This window comes from Myodes glareolus, chromosome 3 (genome assembly GCF_982192425.1).
Source record: "Myodes glareolus chromosome 3, mMyoGla1.1, whole genome shotgun sequence".
In the NCBI taxonomy this organism is placed as follows: domain Eukaryota; kingdom Metazoa; phylum Chordata; class Mammalia; order Rodentia; family Cricetidae; genus Myodes; species Myodes glareolus.
The window spans coordinates 73,861,730-73,878,045 of record NC_142028.1 but is presented as its reverse complement, the minus strand read 5'-3'; the positions used below and the strand labels follow the sequence as shown (position 1 = coordinate 73,878,045).

The 16,316-nt window shown below is 42.5% G+C and overlaps 1 protein-coding gene across 2 annotated transcripts; it reads right to left on the bottom strand.

Moving 5' to 3' along the window:
• Positions 1-534: 534 nt before the first annotated feature.
• Ybx1 (Y-box binding protein 1) lies at positions 535-15,762 on the bottom strand. Of its 2 annotated transcripts, XM_048434595.3 has the most exons (8): positions 15,460-15,762; positions 14,999-15,062; positions 7,672-7,705; positions 5,164-5,253; positions 4,524-4,826; positions 3,997-4,079; positions 1,615-1,880; positions 535-914 (listed from the first exon to the last, which is right to left on the bottom strand). In XM_048434595.3, the coding sequence occupies exons 1-7, from the start codon at positions 15,617-15,619 to the stop codon at positions 1,646-1,648; spliced, it is 969 nt and encodes a 322-aa protein (XP_048290552.3). In that variant the 5' UTR covers positions 15,620-15,762; the 3' UTR covers positions 535-914; positions 1,615-1,645. The 2 variants fall into 2 exon arrangements, with proteins under 2 accessions (XP_048290552.3, XP_085542610.2); XM_085686484.2 differs by lacking the exon at positions 5,164-5,253.
• Between the last annotated feature and the right edge of the window lie 554 nt (positions 15,763-16,316).

The window sequence follows — 16,316 nt, the reverse complement described above, 5'->3', positions numbered from 1 at the left end:
TGTATTTAATAGGGATGACCCATCAATTCTCATTACTTTCTATTATAAAGAAATGGTCCTAGCTGGGCAGTGGTGACGCATGCCTTTAATCCCAGCACTCAGGAGGCAGAGGCAGGTGGGTCTCTGAGTTCGAAGCCACCTTAGCCTACCAGAGCTAGTCCCAGGACAGCTAGGGCTGTTACAGAGAAACCCCGCCTTGAAACAAGAGAAATGGCACGAGATTTGGAAGACTTGGTGGACAAACTGCAGCCATGATTCTGCATTCAGACATTCTCCAGTGCAAGGACACACCTTCACACTTGGACTTGAACAGCAAGCACTTTAGAACTTTGTTGACCTTGCAACAAAAGATGTCTTACAGAGCATTCTGGACAGATGAACTTATCTACATTAAAAACAGATAACTATCACATTAAGCACCCCAGACAGGCTGATCTTAAGGAAGTGCCCCTGTTCCCCAGCGGTGGCTAACACTAGGACCATCTATTTGCAGATGGGAGGAAATCACTATATTAAGACAAAACTAAACAGACATTATTATTTAAGACCTTTATTAACAGGTGCTTGCAGTTTGTTGACTTTTTTTGAAAAAATCAAGTTGTAAACTTTTTATTACAAATTAAAAATGAAGTTCTTAAAAATCTTAACTTGACCAGATATGAAACAATTTAAAAACCATTAAAGGTGTATTGAGAAAAACCAGACCTTTTTTTTAAAAAACACATTTGTCATTACCAAAAAGAGACATCTTTAGGTAAAAATAATAAAAACCCCATGCTGCATAGATAATGCAGATAGTTCTAGCGTATCTGGTCAACGGGCAAAAAGCAAGCACTTAAGGTCTTCAGCTCCAATCTTTGTTCATTTCTTATTGCTGGAATTTCATATTCTTTTCTTCTTGTTGGATGACCAAACTGCAAAGAGAAGACTCCATTTACTATCATCCTCCTAAGTCTTCACATTTTAACACCTCATTTTGCTTTAGCCTAAGATTCATTTACAACACAAGCGGGCATTACTACATCTGGAGGAGAAATCGGCAACCCCAGGAACCATAGACTTTTTCCCTGTTTTTTTTTTTTTTTTTTGGTTTGTTTTGTTTTTAAAGACAGGATTTCTGTGTGTAGTTTTGGCTGTCCTGAACTCAATAGATCTGTGTGTCTCTGCTTCCCAAGTGCCGGAATTAAAGGCATGCACCACCACTGCCCGGCTGAGATTACTTTTACCAGCAAGTAATGCCAAATGCAAGCTAGAAAGACTTGCTCTTCGGGCTAGCTTCAAATTTAGAGATCTGCTTGACTCTGCCTGCAGTACTAGAAGAATTAAACGTGGGCACTATTAATTTTGTAAGGTTACTTTCCAAAACCTTGAAACCCACATTTCTTCAGAGCACTGAAGACTCCGCTTAGCTTTCTGCCAAGGTCAGAGTTGACTGATTCAGAAATGCGGTCACAAGATCATAGTCAAAACATACATGAAGACTGATCTAAAGGGGAACATTTTGTCTAACTTGGATTATATAGTGAATAACACTTATCTTATTCTATTACTGTTTTTAGTTTCTTATGCACTAAAACAATGCAATGGAAGCCGAGGGCACCAAACCATATTTACCCGGATGATGGTAGAGATGGTAAGCCGGCATTTACTCAGCCCCGCCCTGCTCAGCCTCGGGAGCGGACGAATTCTCAGCTGGTGGATCGGCTGCTTTTGTCTCTTTGCCATCTTGTGGTTTAGGGTTCTCTGGGCGTCTGCGTCGGTAATTGAAGTTGCGGCGATACCGACGTTGAGGTGGCTGCTGACCTTGGGTCTCGTCTCCTTGATTTTCTTTGTCCTCTTCATTGCCATCCTCTCTAGGCTGTCTTTGGCGAGGAGGGCCCCTGAAATAAACAATATAATCTCAGGAAGAACAGCCTTTATTTCCTTTAACCCAACCACTTGGTACTTAGTCGCACCAGCCACTTTCTTTCAGTTTAGCAAACTCTAAGTTTCTTCTAAAATCAAGGTGGTGATTCTGTATAAGAAGCGTATTCTCTATTCCATTCATATAAACCAGTAAAGCTGAGCTTGCACCACACTGGTGCACTCTATATAAACACTATATATATATATATATATATATATATATATATATATATATATACACACACACACACACACACTCTATATAAACACTGATTCAACTTATTTTCTTGCCAATAACTATTCTAATGCACACTCCCATCATTTTCATTTCTTATACTAAAAAATCCCTGACCCCACACTACCTTCCCAGTTCCTTTCCATCAAGTAGCTATACTCTCAATTTGCTCATGAACACAGAATTTTATATTTGTGCTACGTACTTGTACACAAGGGACAGCATGCTTCATTTACTACTTTCTTAAACTGACAAGCCACCCACTGAGAAGTGACATTTCTGGCATGGTTGGAAAATTCTACTCTTTGTACAAACTTTAAAAAAGAGAAATGTTATCACTGGGCGGTGGTGGTGCACACCTTTTATCCCAGCACTTGGGAGAAAAAGGCAGGCAGACCTTTGTGAGTTCGAGGCCAGCCTGATCCACAAGAGCTAAGGCTTCAAAGCTATGAAGAAACCCTGTCTCGAAAAAAGAGCAACATTATCATAAAATTAAAGATTGTTGCATGGTTAAGAACAACACTATTCACAGAGGACCCATGGGTGACTCCTAATTGTCCCTATTTTAAAAAAACTAAGAACATTAGCTATAACAAATCAAAAGTCTGTAAGGCTAGGTTATATCTGTTTTTTTGGGTGGGGGGGCACTGAGACAAAGTTTCCCTGTAGCTTTGGCTGTCCTAGAATTCAGAGATCCACCTGCCTCCACCTCCTGAGTGCTAGGATTAAATGCGTGTGCCACCACCACATCATAGAAGGCAAACAATCAAATAAAAACAAAAGGTATCTGTACAAGATACCGAAAGATATCTGTAAAAAAAAAAAAAAAATCCAGAAGAAAACCCAAAGATGTTGTTGACACCTGTAGACTTCTGCGTAGACTGCTCTGAGAGCATGTTTACGCTTAACACTGTGGCAATAGGTGCAGCACTAAATGAATTTTCACGTCATCTTAAAAACAGAGCCATTGGCATCAAAAATGGACATTCAGCACAGGGACAACACAAAATATTTAGTGTCCGGATGTACCAAATGGTTAACAGTTCGAGTTCTTATTCTTGCTAGGTTTGCTTCGCAAGTACCCACAATTACCTGTTCTTAGTATCAGTTCTAGAGCATAAAATGCTTTCTGATCACCAAAGAAAGGTGCCAGCCAGCACATGTGTGTCACACACATTCAAATAAAGTAAACATAAAAGTGAACTAGCAAAATGTTCCTAATTCATCTTCATTAAAAAGATAGAACCAGGTGATGGCGGTGTACACCTTTAAGCCTAGCACTTGGGAGGCAGAAGCCTATGCATTGAGGCCAGCCTGGTTAAAGAGTTCCAGGACAGGCTCCTAAGCTAGAGAAACTCAGCCTCAAACAAAACAAAAGCCACAAACAGGACATGGCACATCCTTTAATCCTAGCACTAATAAGGTAGAGGCAGGCAGATCTGGATCTGAGTTTGAGGACAGCAGGGCTATACACAGAAATACGTCTCAAAACAAAAGGACAGGAGTGGCGGTGCGCTCCTGTTTAATCCCAGGTGTATCTTACTCTTACCTTCTCTAAGTAAGTCATGTTTTAGATACTGTAATTTGAAATACTCTTACCTGTTCACGGATAGAAAATGTGACATTCCACACACTTGCTTTTAAAACAAAAAACAAACAACCACAACAAAACCATAAAGTGATCAACTATACATAAGCTGTTTTAATGTGGTGCCAAAAAAGGAAAGACTATGTTCTCAAAGATTACTCACTTTAGAACCTTGGTGAAATAGAACGTGAAGTTTAACTCACGGTGTTGGGAAGCTCTAACATTTTGGATGAAGGATGTAATAGAAACAGATTATGACGGACCATACCTGCGAAATCGTGGTCTGTAACCCCGATACATATTCTGTCTCACTGGTCTACCTTGCTCTCCTGCACCCTGGTTGTCAGCACCCTAAAAAAAAACCAGAAATTAAAGTGTATTGGATCAATAATAAGAACAAAATCCCGATTTGGCAACTTCCAACTTTTATTTTGAGACAGGGCCTCTTTACATTAGCCCCTGGCTGTACCAGAACTGGATATGTAGACCAGGCTGGCCTCCAGAGAGCCGGGATTAAAGACACATACCACCACTTCCTGGCCAAATTCCAGTGTAAAGTATCTAATAAATAATTATGATCACACCATAAATTAACAACCTTGGCGGTTCTTCATAAGCAAGTGAAATCTGTGAGTAGCAGATTAACCTAGGGGATTTTCCAGGAGTTAGTTAAAACCACAGTCTTTCTCTAAAGGTGTTATACGGGTTAAGTAGGGCTGGTTTTCATTTAGCAATGGGTTCCGTTCCCAGGACAGCAAAACACAAAAATGCCGGTACACACATACTGACACCTACCTCCATTACTTCTCCTTGCACAGGAGGGTTGGAATACTGTGGTCGACGCCCATAGGGTCTCCGCATATAGTAAGGTGGGAACCTTCGCCTGCGATAAGGCCGGCGTTGTTGGGCTTGGCCTTCAGGAGCGCTTTCCGATCCCTCGTTCTTTTCCCCACTCTCACTATTCTGGTAATTCTGCTGGTAATTACGTGGAGGACCCCTACGACGTGGGTAGCGTCTATAATGGTTACGGTCTGCTGCGTATTTACTGCCTTGAACTGGAACTCCACCAGGGCCTGTAACATTTGCTGCCTCCGCACCCTACAAAAGCCATTATTTATTGAAAACAACAAAGGAAATCCAAATATTTAATAAATTTCACACAAGCTGGGGAGGGAAAAAATAAAAAACCTAAGAGAAAACAAAATGGAGGGAGGCTGTCTGCACGGGCAAAGGGTGCATAGGAATGACTACATCGGTTCCTCACTCCTCTGAAGGGACTGCTCTCTAACTGCAGCCAGCACAGTAGGCTTGATGCACCTGTGTTCATGTGGTCACCAGAACACATCATCCATCCAATTAGAGCCACCATCCTAATGGATGACATCCACATTATTTCCATACCGAAGTCAAACCTTTACACAAAAAGCATCCTCACCTTTTCTCCTTCAACAACATCAAACTCCACAGTCTCTCCATCTCCTACACTGCGAAGGTACTTCCTGGGGTTATTCTTCTTTATGGCAGTCTAGTAATATCATTCCAAAAATAGATTAACAGGGGAGAAGAACGTGCTTTTTCATTTAAAATGTACCACTGTCAATATCATTTTTAGCTTGGATATAAACTTAGTATTTGCTTTATGTAAGACCAAACTGTCAATAATTTAGGATAGCAGGGACCAATGTTACCCACAACCTCTACCAAAAGACTCCAATCTTACAAGGCCCCAACAATTTATCACTGTTTACAAAACTAAAGTAATTTAATACCTAAGGCAAACAACAAAATGTTTTAAGATGCTTTTTACAAAAGCATGACATATAAAGCTTGGCACAAGTAAGGCCTCCATCTATCCCCCAAAGTCTGCACTTAATAGTAGAAGGTAGCCCCACACACGGCCAGTTTAGATGACAGGCGAGTTTAGTTTTACACGCTTCAACTTTGACCATACCAACTCTTGTTCCTTTACCATATCAAACTCAATTACAAATGTCATTCAAAATCCCTTCCATTCTGTCTATGAATACTTCCAGGGAAATGCGTTTCATGTTTATCTATGCCACTTATATTTCTCTCTGTAGAGACTGTTATTACCTCCCCAGAAAAGTCTTAACATTATATAGGGCTTAAAAAATTATATAGGGCTTAAAAAAGTGCCCATGGTCACAAAGATATAAGTGGCTGGGGAACTTTTCTAAATCCAGGTCTTGGGACTCCAAATCCCACGTTCATTCCACATCACAGCAGTATCCATTACAGGATCACTCATGCATTTCCATTCCAGAGGAGGCCAGACAACCAACAAATCTGAGGCCAATTAAGCTCCGGTGCCCAGAACTGCAGTCTACTTGATACACCACAACGACCTGAGCAGCCAAAGTCCCAAGAACAACTCTATGTTGAAAGCACTTGCAAAATAAATAGGAAAGCATATTGGTGACACCTTGTGGGATAATAAGACTGGGTGAGTTGAGTCAAATAATTGATCTCATCTGTCATCTGAACTGTCGTACAGTTTTATATTTTATATGTAGCCAACTCTCAATTATTTGCAGTCATAAGGAATAGTAGAAGTATGCATTAAAATCCCCAAACAAGTTAAGTCAACATCTTTAGCCCTTTCCAATCTTTCAAGGTCAACAGCAGCAAGACTAATAATAGACCTTGTTGCTTCTTGTCTATTAAGTCTGCATATTATTTCCAACTTGCAACAATAGGTAAGATTGTCACCTTACCCAAACAAGAACATTAATCCTTTAAAGGTAACATTTTGTCTAGGCAGTTAAGTTTACATTTAGAATTTGAATGTTTGCATACTTACATTCGATAGGGTTTTGAATATACTAGAAAGCTACAGGGCCTCCCCTTCTGACTCTCAATGTATGTTGTGCAAAATACTTCAATGAGCTACCAAAATGCTACCCTGTTAACCTCTCCTAAGGAGGACACTGCCACATGAGTACATAAACTTTTGACCTCCAGTCAGTTTAAAAAAGGGGGGTGGGAGGGGTTGAAAATTCTTAAAATAACTTTTAACACAAGTGGATATTTCAACAGTCCTAGTGAAAATCTGATTGCCTGGAAGCACACAGGAAGTGACACATTTCCTAACCCTCTCCATTGTGTGGATACATGTCTAATGCTGGCAGTGTACCACTCACTTGGCAACATCTTATTTTACCAATAATTCTTTTTTTTCCAAGACAGGGTTTTTCTGTGTAGCCTTGAACTGAGAGATCTACATGTTCTGCTTCTCTAGTGCTGGGATTAAAGGTGCGCACCACCTACCAGCATTTACCAATAATTCTTAAATCCTCAATGTCAAGTCATTTTCCTAGTCTCTATGTATAGTTTATATTTGGCTAATTTACTGACCAACAACTTTGCTGCAATACTAGTGAGGATTTAAGCTTCCAGCCAACTCCATTAAAAAATGCTTTAGAACAAAATAATAATAAAAAAAATAATAAAGCCACCCTAGACAGTGCTGGCTTCCCATTTTCTTCAGGTAACTGTTTTGTAGCTCTGTTCCATAAAATGTCCTTACCAAAGGCAGACCTGACAATAACAGCATCTGGAAATGTCTTGCCAATGTTTCCACATATTTATAGCAGCATTATTCAAGTTAGACTCACGGTGGTTATTTGTCTGAAACTAGGCACGAAAACTGCATGCCATCCGTTAACAGATTCAATTTTTAAAAAGTCGTTTTAAATTTTTAATGAAATTCCTAATTGTAACACTTTTTAAAATGAAGTGGACTCTCCAGTGCAAAGCTTCATTCGACACTTTAGTCGTGGTATTACTCTCTTCAGATTCATGAACTAAATATACTCATCCTTGGATTTAACCTTTAGCAAAGAACCGTATCTGAAAACACACACACCCATTTCTTCTCACAAGCCTTGAGTCAGAAGTGCAGAGAATCAAGATAAGCACTCACCTGGTGTACAAATACGTCTTCCTTGGTGTCATTCCTGCAAGACAGGACCAAGATTAACAAATGAAATATCAATGTACGTTTCACTACCTAAAACTTATTAAGAACAGCCTGGCCTACAAAGCAAGTCCCAGTACAACCAGGTTACAGAGAAACCCAGTCTTGAAAATCCAGAAAGAACATCCTGGACAGTGGACATCCTTGATTTTCCCAGAGACTTCCCAGCTGTCTCAGATTAGGTGGAAACTTACTTCTATCTTTTAACTTTGAGTGTGGGCAGGGGCAACATTAGGAACCTCAGAGAAACCAATTATTCACACGTTCAATGACTGATCAGCTCTATTAGAGTAGGCCGGGAAAGAAAAATTTAACAGTGAAACACATACTGCCTGAACTATTTTAAAGACTAAAAACTGTTGAAAACAGAGATAAGCCCACTCAGAACCTGTAAGAAAAGCAAACAAATCTAAGGCAGTGTAACCAAGAGCCATAATTCAATAGGACAGAGTGACAAGCAATGCCCCTTCCACTCCTTACCCTATTAAACATTAACAATAACCTAGCACACACCCTTACCTACTGATCAGTAGTTACTAACAGGAGTTGTCATTCTCACTTCCTCCTCACCACTTCTAAACTCTCAATTCCCCAAGGTAATAAAAACAACCACAGAAAGTTTTCTAGAAAACAGAGAATGAAACTTCATGCCAACTACACACACAGCACTTTTGTGCCTAACACTGTTTCCAATAACACCCCCACACCTTTCACCTCCCATCATGAACATCACAATCCTTAGTCAAGTGAGCAGATCCAGCAAAGCTTTATATTTTGACAGCCTTAAGTCTAGCCTGATCTTGAACCTATGACAGTTCTGCTTCAGCTTTCACAGTGCTGGCTGGGATTAGTTATAGGGGTTTACCAAGAAATGACGGTATTTCATTAGAAGAATGTGATGTGATAAAATTGCATAAAATGTAATGTAACATCTGAATAAGCAGAACACAGCAAGTTAGTTAGGTCAAAGATCAGACAGGAACTATGTCTTAGACTAAACGACCACCCAATGAAGACTATCTTTCTTGGGACCAAAGTGGAAGAAACAGACAAACTAGAAACTGGAAGTGAGGACTAAGTAGAAAATCATTTCTGTCTTAACTTTTAGTGTCAGCAGGCTGAAAACATTGGGGACCCGAAGAACCACTGGAGGAACAGATTTCTTTCCTTTAGTGACCCAATCCACCCTCTTTTCACTATTTCACTACCAGAGAAATGGCTTAGCATTAGCTCTAATAGTATTTAATGACCAAAGACGCCACTGGCATTCTGGTAAGAAGCAAAAAAAGATCTGCCTCAAGTGCTGGGAATAAAGGTGTGCACCACCTCATCCAATGTAGCCATTTGTTGCATCAGTATGCTTTATTTAAACTGATGGGGCCAATAAGATGTTTCAGCAAGTAAAAGTAGTTACTGACAATGTTGAGTTTGACCCCTGGAACCCACATACGGATATTTCCTGCAAGTTGTTCTCTGACCTCCAAATGTTCCCAACTCCAATAAATAAATGTAATAAAATAATGAGCCAGGCGTGATAGTGCAAACCTTTAATCCCAACACTTGGGAGACAGAGGTAGGATTTCTGAGTTCCAGAACAGCCAGGGTTACACAGAGACCCTATCTCAAAAATCAAGAGTATGCTTTCAATTCAGTGAAAAGAAAAATGTTCCAAGGGTATTTTTTTCCCTTATGATAAACAGTTATGTATGAACTTACTTCTGGGTTATAAAATATCATGTATCTAGGACAATTTTAAGAATCTGGTTAGACAGCTTTTAAAAATAAGATTATGTTAGCAATAAAACAGCACTATTCCCTAAGAAATATTTTATTATTTTGTAAATACATATAGAAATAGGAAACCCAAACCACAAATACAGCTACTGACTTGTGACTAGACTAGCCTACTGAAGAGTAGCAAAATGTATGTGGATGTCAGGAAGAAGCTTAACAGTTTGGAAATACACGTGGCACACATACACAGCAGTTTGGATTACTGAAAATTAACTTTTAAACACTACACACTAGATGTTTTGAATACACCATGTAAGCATCTTCCACAAAGCAGGTAACTGAAATACAACTACAGCTCTTTGCTCATAGCCTTGACTTCTGACATCATAGGGACTCTGGTCCTTACTGCATTGATTTTCAAACAATCCTTTTTATCCTAAAATAATTTCCAAAAAACTTTGTATGCATTTTTGTGTCTGAGTAAATGATAGCGCGTGCAGGTGTCTGGGAACCTGGAGTCACAGGTGTTGGAAGTGAACTGGGGTCCTATGGAAGAGCACCTAGTGTTTTTAAACACTGAACCACCTTTTCAGACCACAGTTTACCTTCAGAGGCAGACTAAAACACAATTGTATGTATGCTGACTCGTAGTAACAAGGATCCCTACCAAGTTCCTGATATGGTCAGGAGGACAAATGCAGATTCCCCCATTCATCACCACCCACGACACACACTACAGCAATCTAAGTTTCCATTAAGCTTCTACAACATTTACCTATGCCTATCATTTAAACCCTAGCTCTATAATTATGCCTATTCTACTCAATCTACCCAGACTAACAAGGTTGGGTTTTTTGGTTACTGCCTTAAGACCTACCATAAGTTCATTCAAAATAAAATGTTCTACATGCCATAATTTCCAAGCCTTGAAGCTTTCCCTAAAATCACAAATCCCACTTAACTCCTTAGTTGTTCTCTAGGCAGATGAGACCACAGATGCTTCCAAGGGTCTAGACAGGCCTGAAGGCCACCTAACTCCACAATTACAGTCTCAGGATAAGGAAAACAAAAGGCTAATAATACCCCTGCTGTTCTTTCTTTCTAATGATTTTACTTGGCAAAAAAAACAAAACAAAACAAAACAAAAAACCCCACCAAACCCACACAGGTGAAGATTCTGTTCTAAGTTATAAGCCGGTGATTGAATAGTGCCTTCGTTGCATCTTTGTCTTAAGATCAGTAATCAATACAACAGGTAGCTAGCTCTTCACATGTGCAAGCCAAGAGTCCATGCCCCCTCCTAAAACACCGCCATATAGTCCTCAGACCTTGTGTAACATCAATTTTATTTATAGTGGATCCACAGAAAGAGACTTGAGGTAGAAACAACTAGGGTGACTTTTTAAAAGCCCAGATTTTAACCACAATCTTTCCAATCTACAAAATTTTCATTTTTACCAAGAACACTGTATTAAAGTCCTACAGGCTTTGAGTATTACAATGTAGGCTTGGCTAACTTTTTTGGAATATGAAAAGACATTACACTGTCAATATTTATGCTCTTGGGTCAAGAGACACTGGCTACTCTGCTTGAAAGTGGACTCTACAAATGTTACCACTGTACAATCCGTTTGACCAAACTAAACAACCAGAACTTCATTTTTTCCCCCAGTGAAACTCAAGCAACCACTGAGGGAGGGAGGAGTGATTTTCCTAGCTGTTCTCAATAGGCTGGACCCCAATCCCTACCTTACCCAGGATAATTCCCTTTGTACTTGAAGCACTTTCAAAAGGATTCGTCTTCACAACTGTACACAGGTAGGCTTGCTTGTATTCTTTAATGTGCCACTTTTGGGTTTTTTTTGGTGGTTACATAGCTTCCTAGCAGTATGAAGACTAAGACAATTTAACTTGCCCATCCTGCTGGAGTGAAAACTCAGCTAAGTAGTAAAAAGCAGCCTTTACCCCCCCTACCCAAGGTGACGATAAGGCCAGGTATAGTGGTGTGGCATTAACCCCAGAGGCAGACAGGAGTTTCCCTGTTCACAGTAATTCTTCAAATGAGCTTCTCCCTGCCCAGGTGACTCTAGGCCATGTCAAGTCTACACTAAAAACTAACCAAAACAGTTAGGCTTTTAATCCCAGCACTCAGGAGACAGAGCCAGGCAGAGTTCTGGAGTTCAAGGACAGAGAGTTCTAAGGCTGTTGCAGAGAAACCCTATCTCAAAACCCAACCAACCAGGTCTAGTTGGGATACACCTATGATCTCAGCATCCCCAAAGACAAGTTTTCTTACTACCTCAAAAATCAACAAAAACAAAAAGAACTAGGTAGGAAGTTCAATATTCTTTCCTTTAATTCCTCAACTGCATCTCAACATCAGTATAGGACAGTTAGCAAGCTCTTTCATTTGTAAAGCTGACCTGCACACTAACTACAACCTGTGGACACTTCAGATGTTATTGAACTCTACACTCAAAATGGTCAGGATTTTCAAAGATGATATAACACAGCAGCTATTGAACAAATACTCCAGAGTACAAAACTTAAGTTCAAATCTTGCTTCTATTACTTCCTATGTTTGAGACAAGTCACTCAAACCTGTGTTCCTGAGGAGTAAGTCTCAAAGGGTTTTACGATTAAGTCAATTAGATCATCTTGATCAGAAATAACAGATCTTGAACTATTCACATCACTGTTATTGCAGTCATTAGTTATATGCATGGAAAACCCCAAAGGGTGGACCAAAGGAGACTAACACTGACAGCATTAAGTTTTATATTAAGGACATAAAGCTAAACATTTTAGATCATGGATTAAATAAAAAGGCCTATGTACATACAGGGCAGAGAGAAATGGGAATAAGCAACATAAGAGAATTATATGCAAGACTGGGCCAGGGAGACAGTTCAGCTGGCGAAAAGTGCTTGCAGTGCACGCTTGACAACCCTGAACCCATATAAAAGTCAGACCGATCTGTCTTCTGTCCCACATAAAATGCTACAGACAGGCATGCCCTCAATACAAATATATGACCAGAAAGAAAAAAAAGGAAAATAAAAAGCAACGATGTCTTATGTAAAGGTTGAGGTCACAAGCAGAACGGTATTCTGGATTTTAAATTCCATCACCGAGCCGTAACCCCAAACCCCTAAATTCTATCACCATAAAAGAAAAACACTCCACTGAAAACTGTTCTTGACTCATGATTCTCTAGCATGGACCAGTCTCTATATCAGATAGTAACTTGGGGAAGGTTAACTTAGCAAACAAGCTAAGTTACATGAAAAACGGCATACAAAGGGATAAAGTGACCAATTTTCTCAATTCCTAGATTATGTCTTTAACAAACTAAAAATTCTGCCACTTTAAAACCTCTTTGATTCTGCCTCTGAGTGTTGGGATTAAAGGTGTGAACCACCACACCAGGATTTAACTTGTTTTGCCTACTGGGATCACATGCATGCATCACACTATGTTTTTTATGCAGTGCTAAAGAAGACATCAGGGCTTTATGAACACTAGACAAGCACTCCACACCAACTCAGTTTCATTTGCAGCACCTTTAAGAAGTTTACAATAAAACCAGCAGCATTTTAAAAAATTGCCTTGGAACAAAGAATTCTGACCAACTTGTAAAAAATCTCAGGAGACATCAACTCTTATATTTGAATTATAAAATAACTAAAGATCCTAGAATACATATTCCAGAATTCAGTGTATCCCAAATACCTCACCTCCTATTATACATTCTATACTTTTTCTTAACCAAGACAAACCTCGCTCTCTGGAACCAGACTTTCCAGTATATCTCAATTAAAAACCAAAAATCAATATACTGGCCTAATGAGGCAAATCACATTTTAATCAGTTAAATCAGTAACTGGGGTCAGGATACTCTAACAAAGAATCATCAAAAGTCAATTACATTTAACTTGCCTGTAAGAATGATCAACTAAGCTGCTACTAAGAACAGCCATCGATTGTAATCCACACAATACACAACAGCATACTCATTTTGGGTAGAAACTGCTTAAAAAATGTGAAAAGCCTAGGCAAATGTGAGAACATATTAAATGCATACAAAATCCCCACAATTTACCCAATTAAAAAGGCTGCCAAGGAGGGTTAGCCAGCTGCACTGGGCTAAGGGCTCAAATCGCCCTTTGGAAGGTGGGGTGCAGACTACTCTCAGCATCATCTCAGACTGTTAGCACAGAAACCTAGATCAAAGCACGAATCAGCAGCAGCTTAAAAGCCACCAGGCCACCAACTACGCACGAGCAAAGCATTCCATTTTCTTCTTTGCTTACTAGTCACCATTGAAAAACAAAACATGGAAAATGTAGCATGGGTCAGGAAAGCAAACAGCCTACGACAGTAGAAAATCCTAGAGTCTGGAAAAACAAAATGTTTCTCTGTAATTGCTACTGTAGAGAACAGACCATTAAGTGATTGTAATCGCTCCTGTTTGAGTGTTTCCACAACACGGGGTGGTTCATCAATGAACGGTTTTTCATCACTCCGTTATTTTTAAAAGCCTAGCTGGCCCATTTGGTAGTGTCCACTTCACAAGCACTCTCTGTCACTCTTCAGCGTTCTCTTCACTATCTACTTATTTAACGCCTTCTAAGCAAGCAAGTAATGCTGAAATGGCGCCAAGTCTCACAGCTGTAAGGCCAGGATTGCTGCTGGCACTCGCGGTGCTCTACACCCATGCAACTGCACTAGCCTTGGCAGCCATCTTGAAAAAGATGCCGGGCTCACAAGGGAGCCAAGAGTGCAGGCACTGCCTGTACTCCCACCATGGGCTACAAACCATTCTACGGATCTATTAAGGTGTAGTTTGCAACTACGACCAAGGTTAAATTCCCAAGGACTTAAACTCACGCCAATAAGATACAGCCAAGCTTTAGCAAAAATTCATTTGATCAGCATGATTCCCTGACAAGGAAGTAGAAGAAATAAAAATTGAGGAAGAGCCATTTTCTTCGGATGTATTATCTGCCGTTCGGACAAATAAGACCCTCTTTGGCTGAACGAGTTCTATAGAAAATGTGCTCGAGGTACTCAAACGACTGCATATTTGAGTCGACTAAACAAAGGCAACATAACCTTCCAGTACAGATAACATCTCGGGCACTTGACATGTCAAATCACGTTCCCCAAGAGGTTAACAAGGTGAAAAAATCACCTGTATGGTAATTAGGGGGTCACATTCTTACACAGCAATTGCCAGGAAGCAGAAAAGGATGTCAAGGTTAAAACGTGCTTAGCCTGGAGTTGCCTCACTTTGAGGCAAGGTAACTGTTACGGGGATGGCTCATATGCCTTGACCTGCTTTGTGCCACCGCTCGGAGGCTCGCTCCAGATTGGTATTTAACGGCAAAACAAAGCAAGCCTACCGACCCACTAATCCCGGCACCCGAGGACCAAACACCATGCTTCCACCCCTCTCCCTGTCAGGCCCGCGGCGGCAGCGGCTCGAGAGATTAGACACGCAGGAGGCGGGCCCAAGCTTTCCACCCCGGCATCTCACCTGTTGATGAAACCGTATCCGTTCCTTACATTGAACCATTTTACTGTTCCCAAAACCTTCGTTGCTGGAAAACAAAGCACAACAACGTCCAATCAGCGGCTGGCCCTGGAAGTCGGTCCAGGATCCGGCCGCGGGCCCGGGCCGCCGCCCTCCCCGCACACGTGGGTGCGCTGGGCAGCGCGGGTCCGAGGTGGGTGTGCGCCCGGGCGGCGAGCACGTGAGGGTCGGGTACCAAGCAGCCCGCGCCGCTACGGCTGCGTGGGCGGCGATCCCGCGCACGAGGCCCCGAGGCTGGTGGGCGCGGGGGAGGGGCGGCGGCGGCGGCCGGAGCAGCGGCGGGAGCCCGGCGTGCGCGCGCCGCGGGCCTCGGGGGGAGGGGCGGTCGAGCAGTCGGTGGCTCCGGGCCGCGACGCCTAACGGTCCGGTCCGCGGCCCCACCCCCGGTCCCTACTGACGCTCACCGATGACCTTCTTGTCCCCGCCGGCGGGCGCCGCCGATGTGAGGCCGCCCGGGCCGCCACTCCCCGCGCCGCTGCCCGTGGAGCCGGGCTTGGTGTCGGCGGCGCTGAGGGCAACGGCGGGGGCGGCGGGCGGCTGCTGGGTCTCGGCCTCGCTGCTCATGGTTGCGGTGGTGGTGACTGGGGCCGGCGGCGACGGCTGCGGCTCCTCCCGGGGTGTGATGGTGACTAGGCCGGCGGCGGCGGTGGGGCTCTCAGGGCTCTCTGGGGTCCGCTCTCCGCTCCCGCTACCGATCGAACTAGCGAGAATGGCGGGACGGGCGGGATAAGCCCTGCGATAGGCCCGCCCTCGTCCTCTCCCATTGGTCAGAGCCGCCGTCGGTCCCACCACCTGACCGGGTCCCTAGCGCCTATTGGCTAACGCTCCGCGGCTCCTGCGCTCTCATTGGATCCTTTGGCGACTAATTTGGCAGACCCACAGCCGCTCCTGCCTTCGCCGCCATAGAGACCGGAACTAGAATGAGCTCTTCAGCCGTGAGCACCATAGAGTACCGGGAGGACGCGTAGAGGGAATGTGCCCGCCCGGGGCTGCGCTCGTCGCGCACGTGGGCCGCGGTGGCCGGGCCTAGCCGGGCTTCTAGAAGGGGGTTTCCTCCCTCGACAGGGTGAGCGCCGCGGCCTTCTTAGTGGTTCAGGCTTTTGGCGGTCCAGTCACCTTGGACGGACCACGCAGGCGCTCCGGCTGCCACGAAATCTGCGTGTTCAGGGCGGAGGTGCTCCTTTGCCCGGCCGTACAAGAAATGTGTTTCATATTGGCCACAAATTAGATTTAATTTAGTTTTGTATTCATTGGTTAAGTT

What these genes read in the sequence shown, in the direction of transcription:
- Ybx1 (XM_048434595.3), bottom strand. Translation starts at nt 15,619, where the DNA reads ATGAGCAGCGAGGCCGAGACCCAGCAGCCGCCCGCCGCCCCCGCCGTT. An exon ending in ATGTTGTTGAAGGAGAAAAG is followed by an intron (nt 4,827 to 5,163) that starts GTGAGGATGCTT and finishes TGGCTTTTGTAG; the next exon opens with GGTGCGGAGGCAGCAAATGT. An exon ending in TGCAAGGAGAAGTAATGGAG is followed by an intron (nt 4,080 to 4,523) that starts GTAGGTGTCAGT and finishes GTTTTTTTTTAG; the next exon opens with GGTGCTGACAACCAGGGTGC.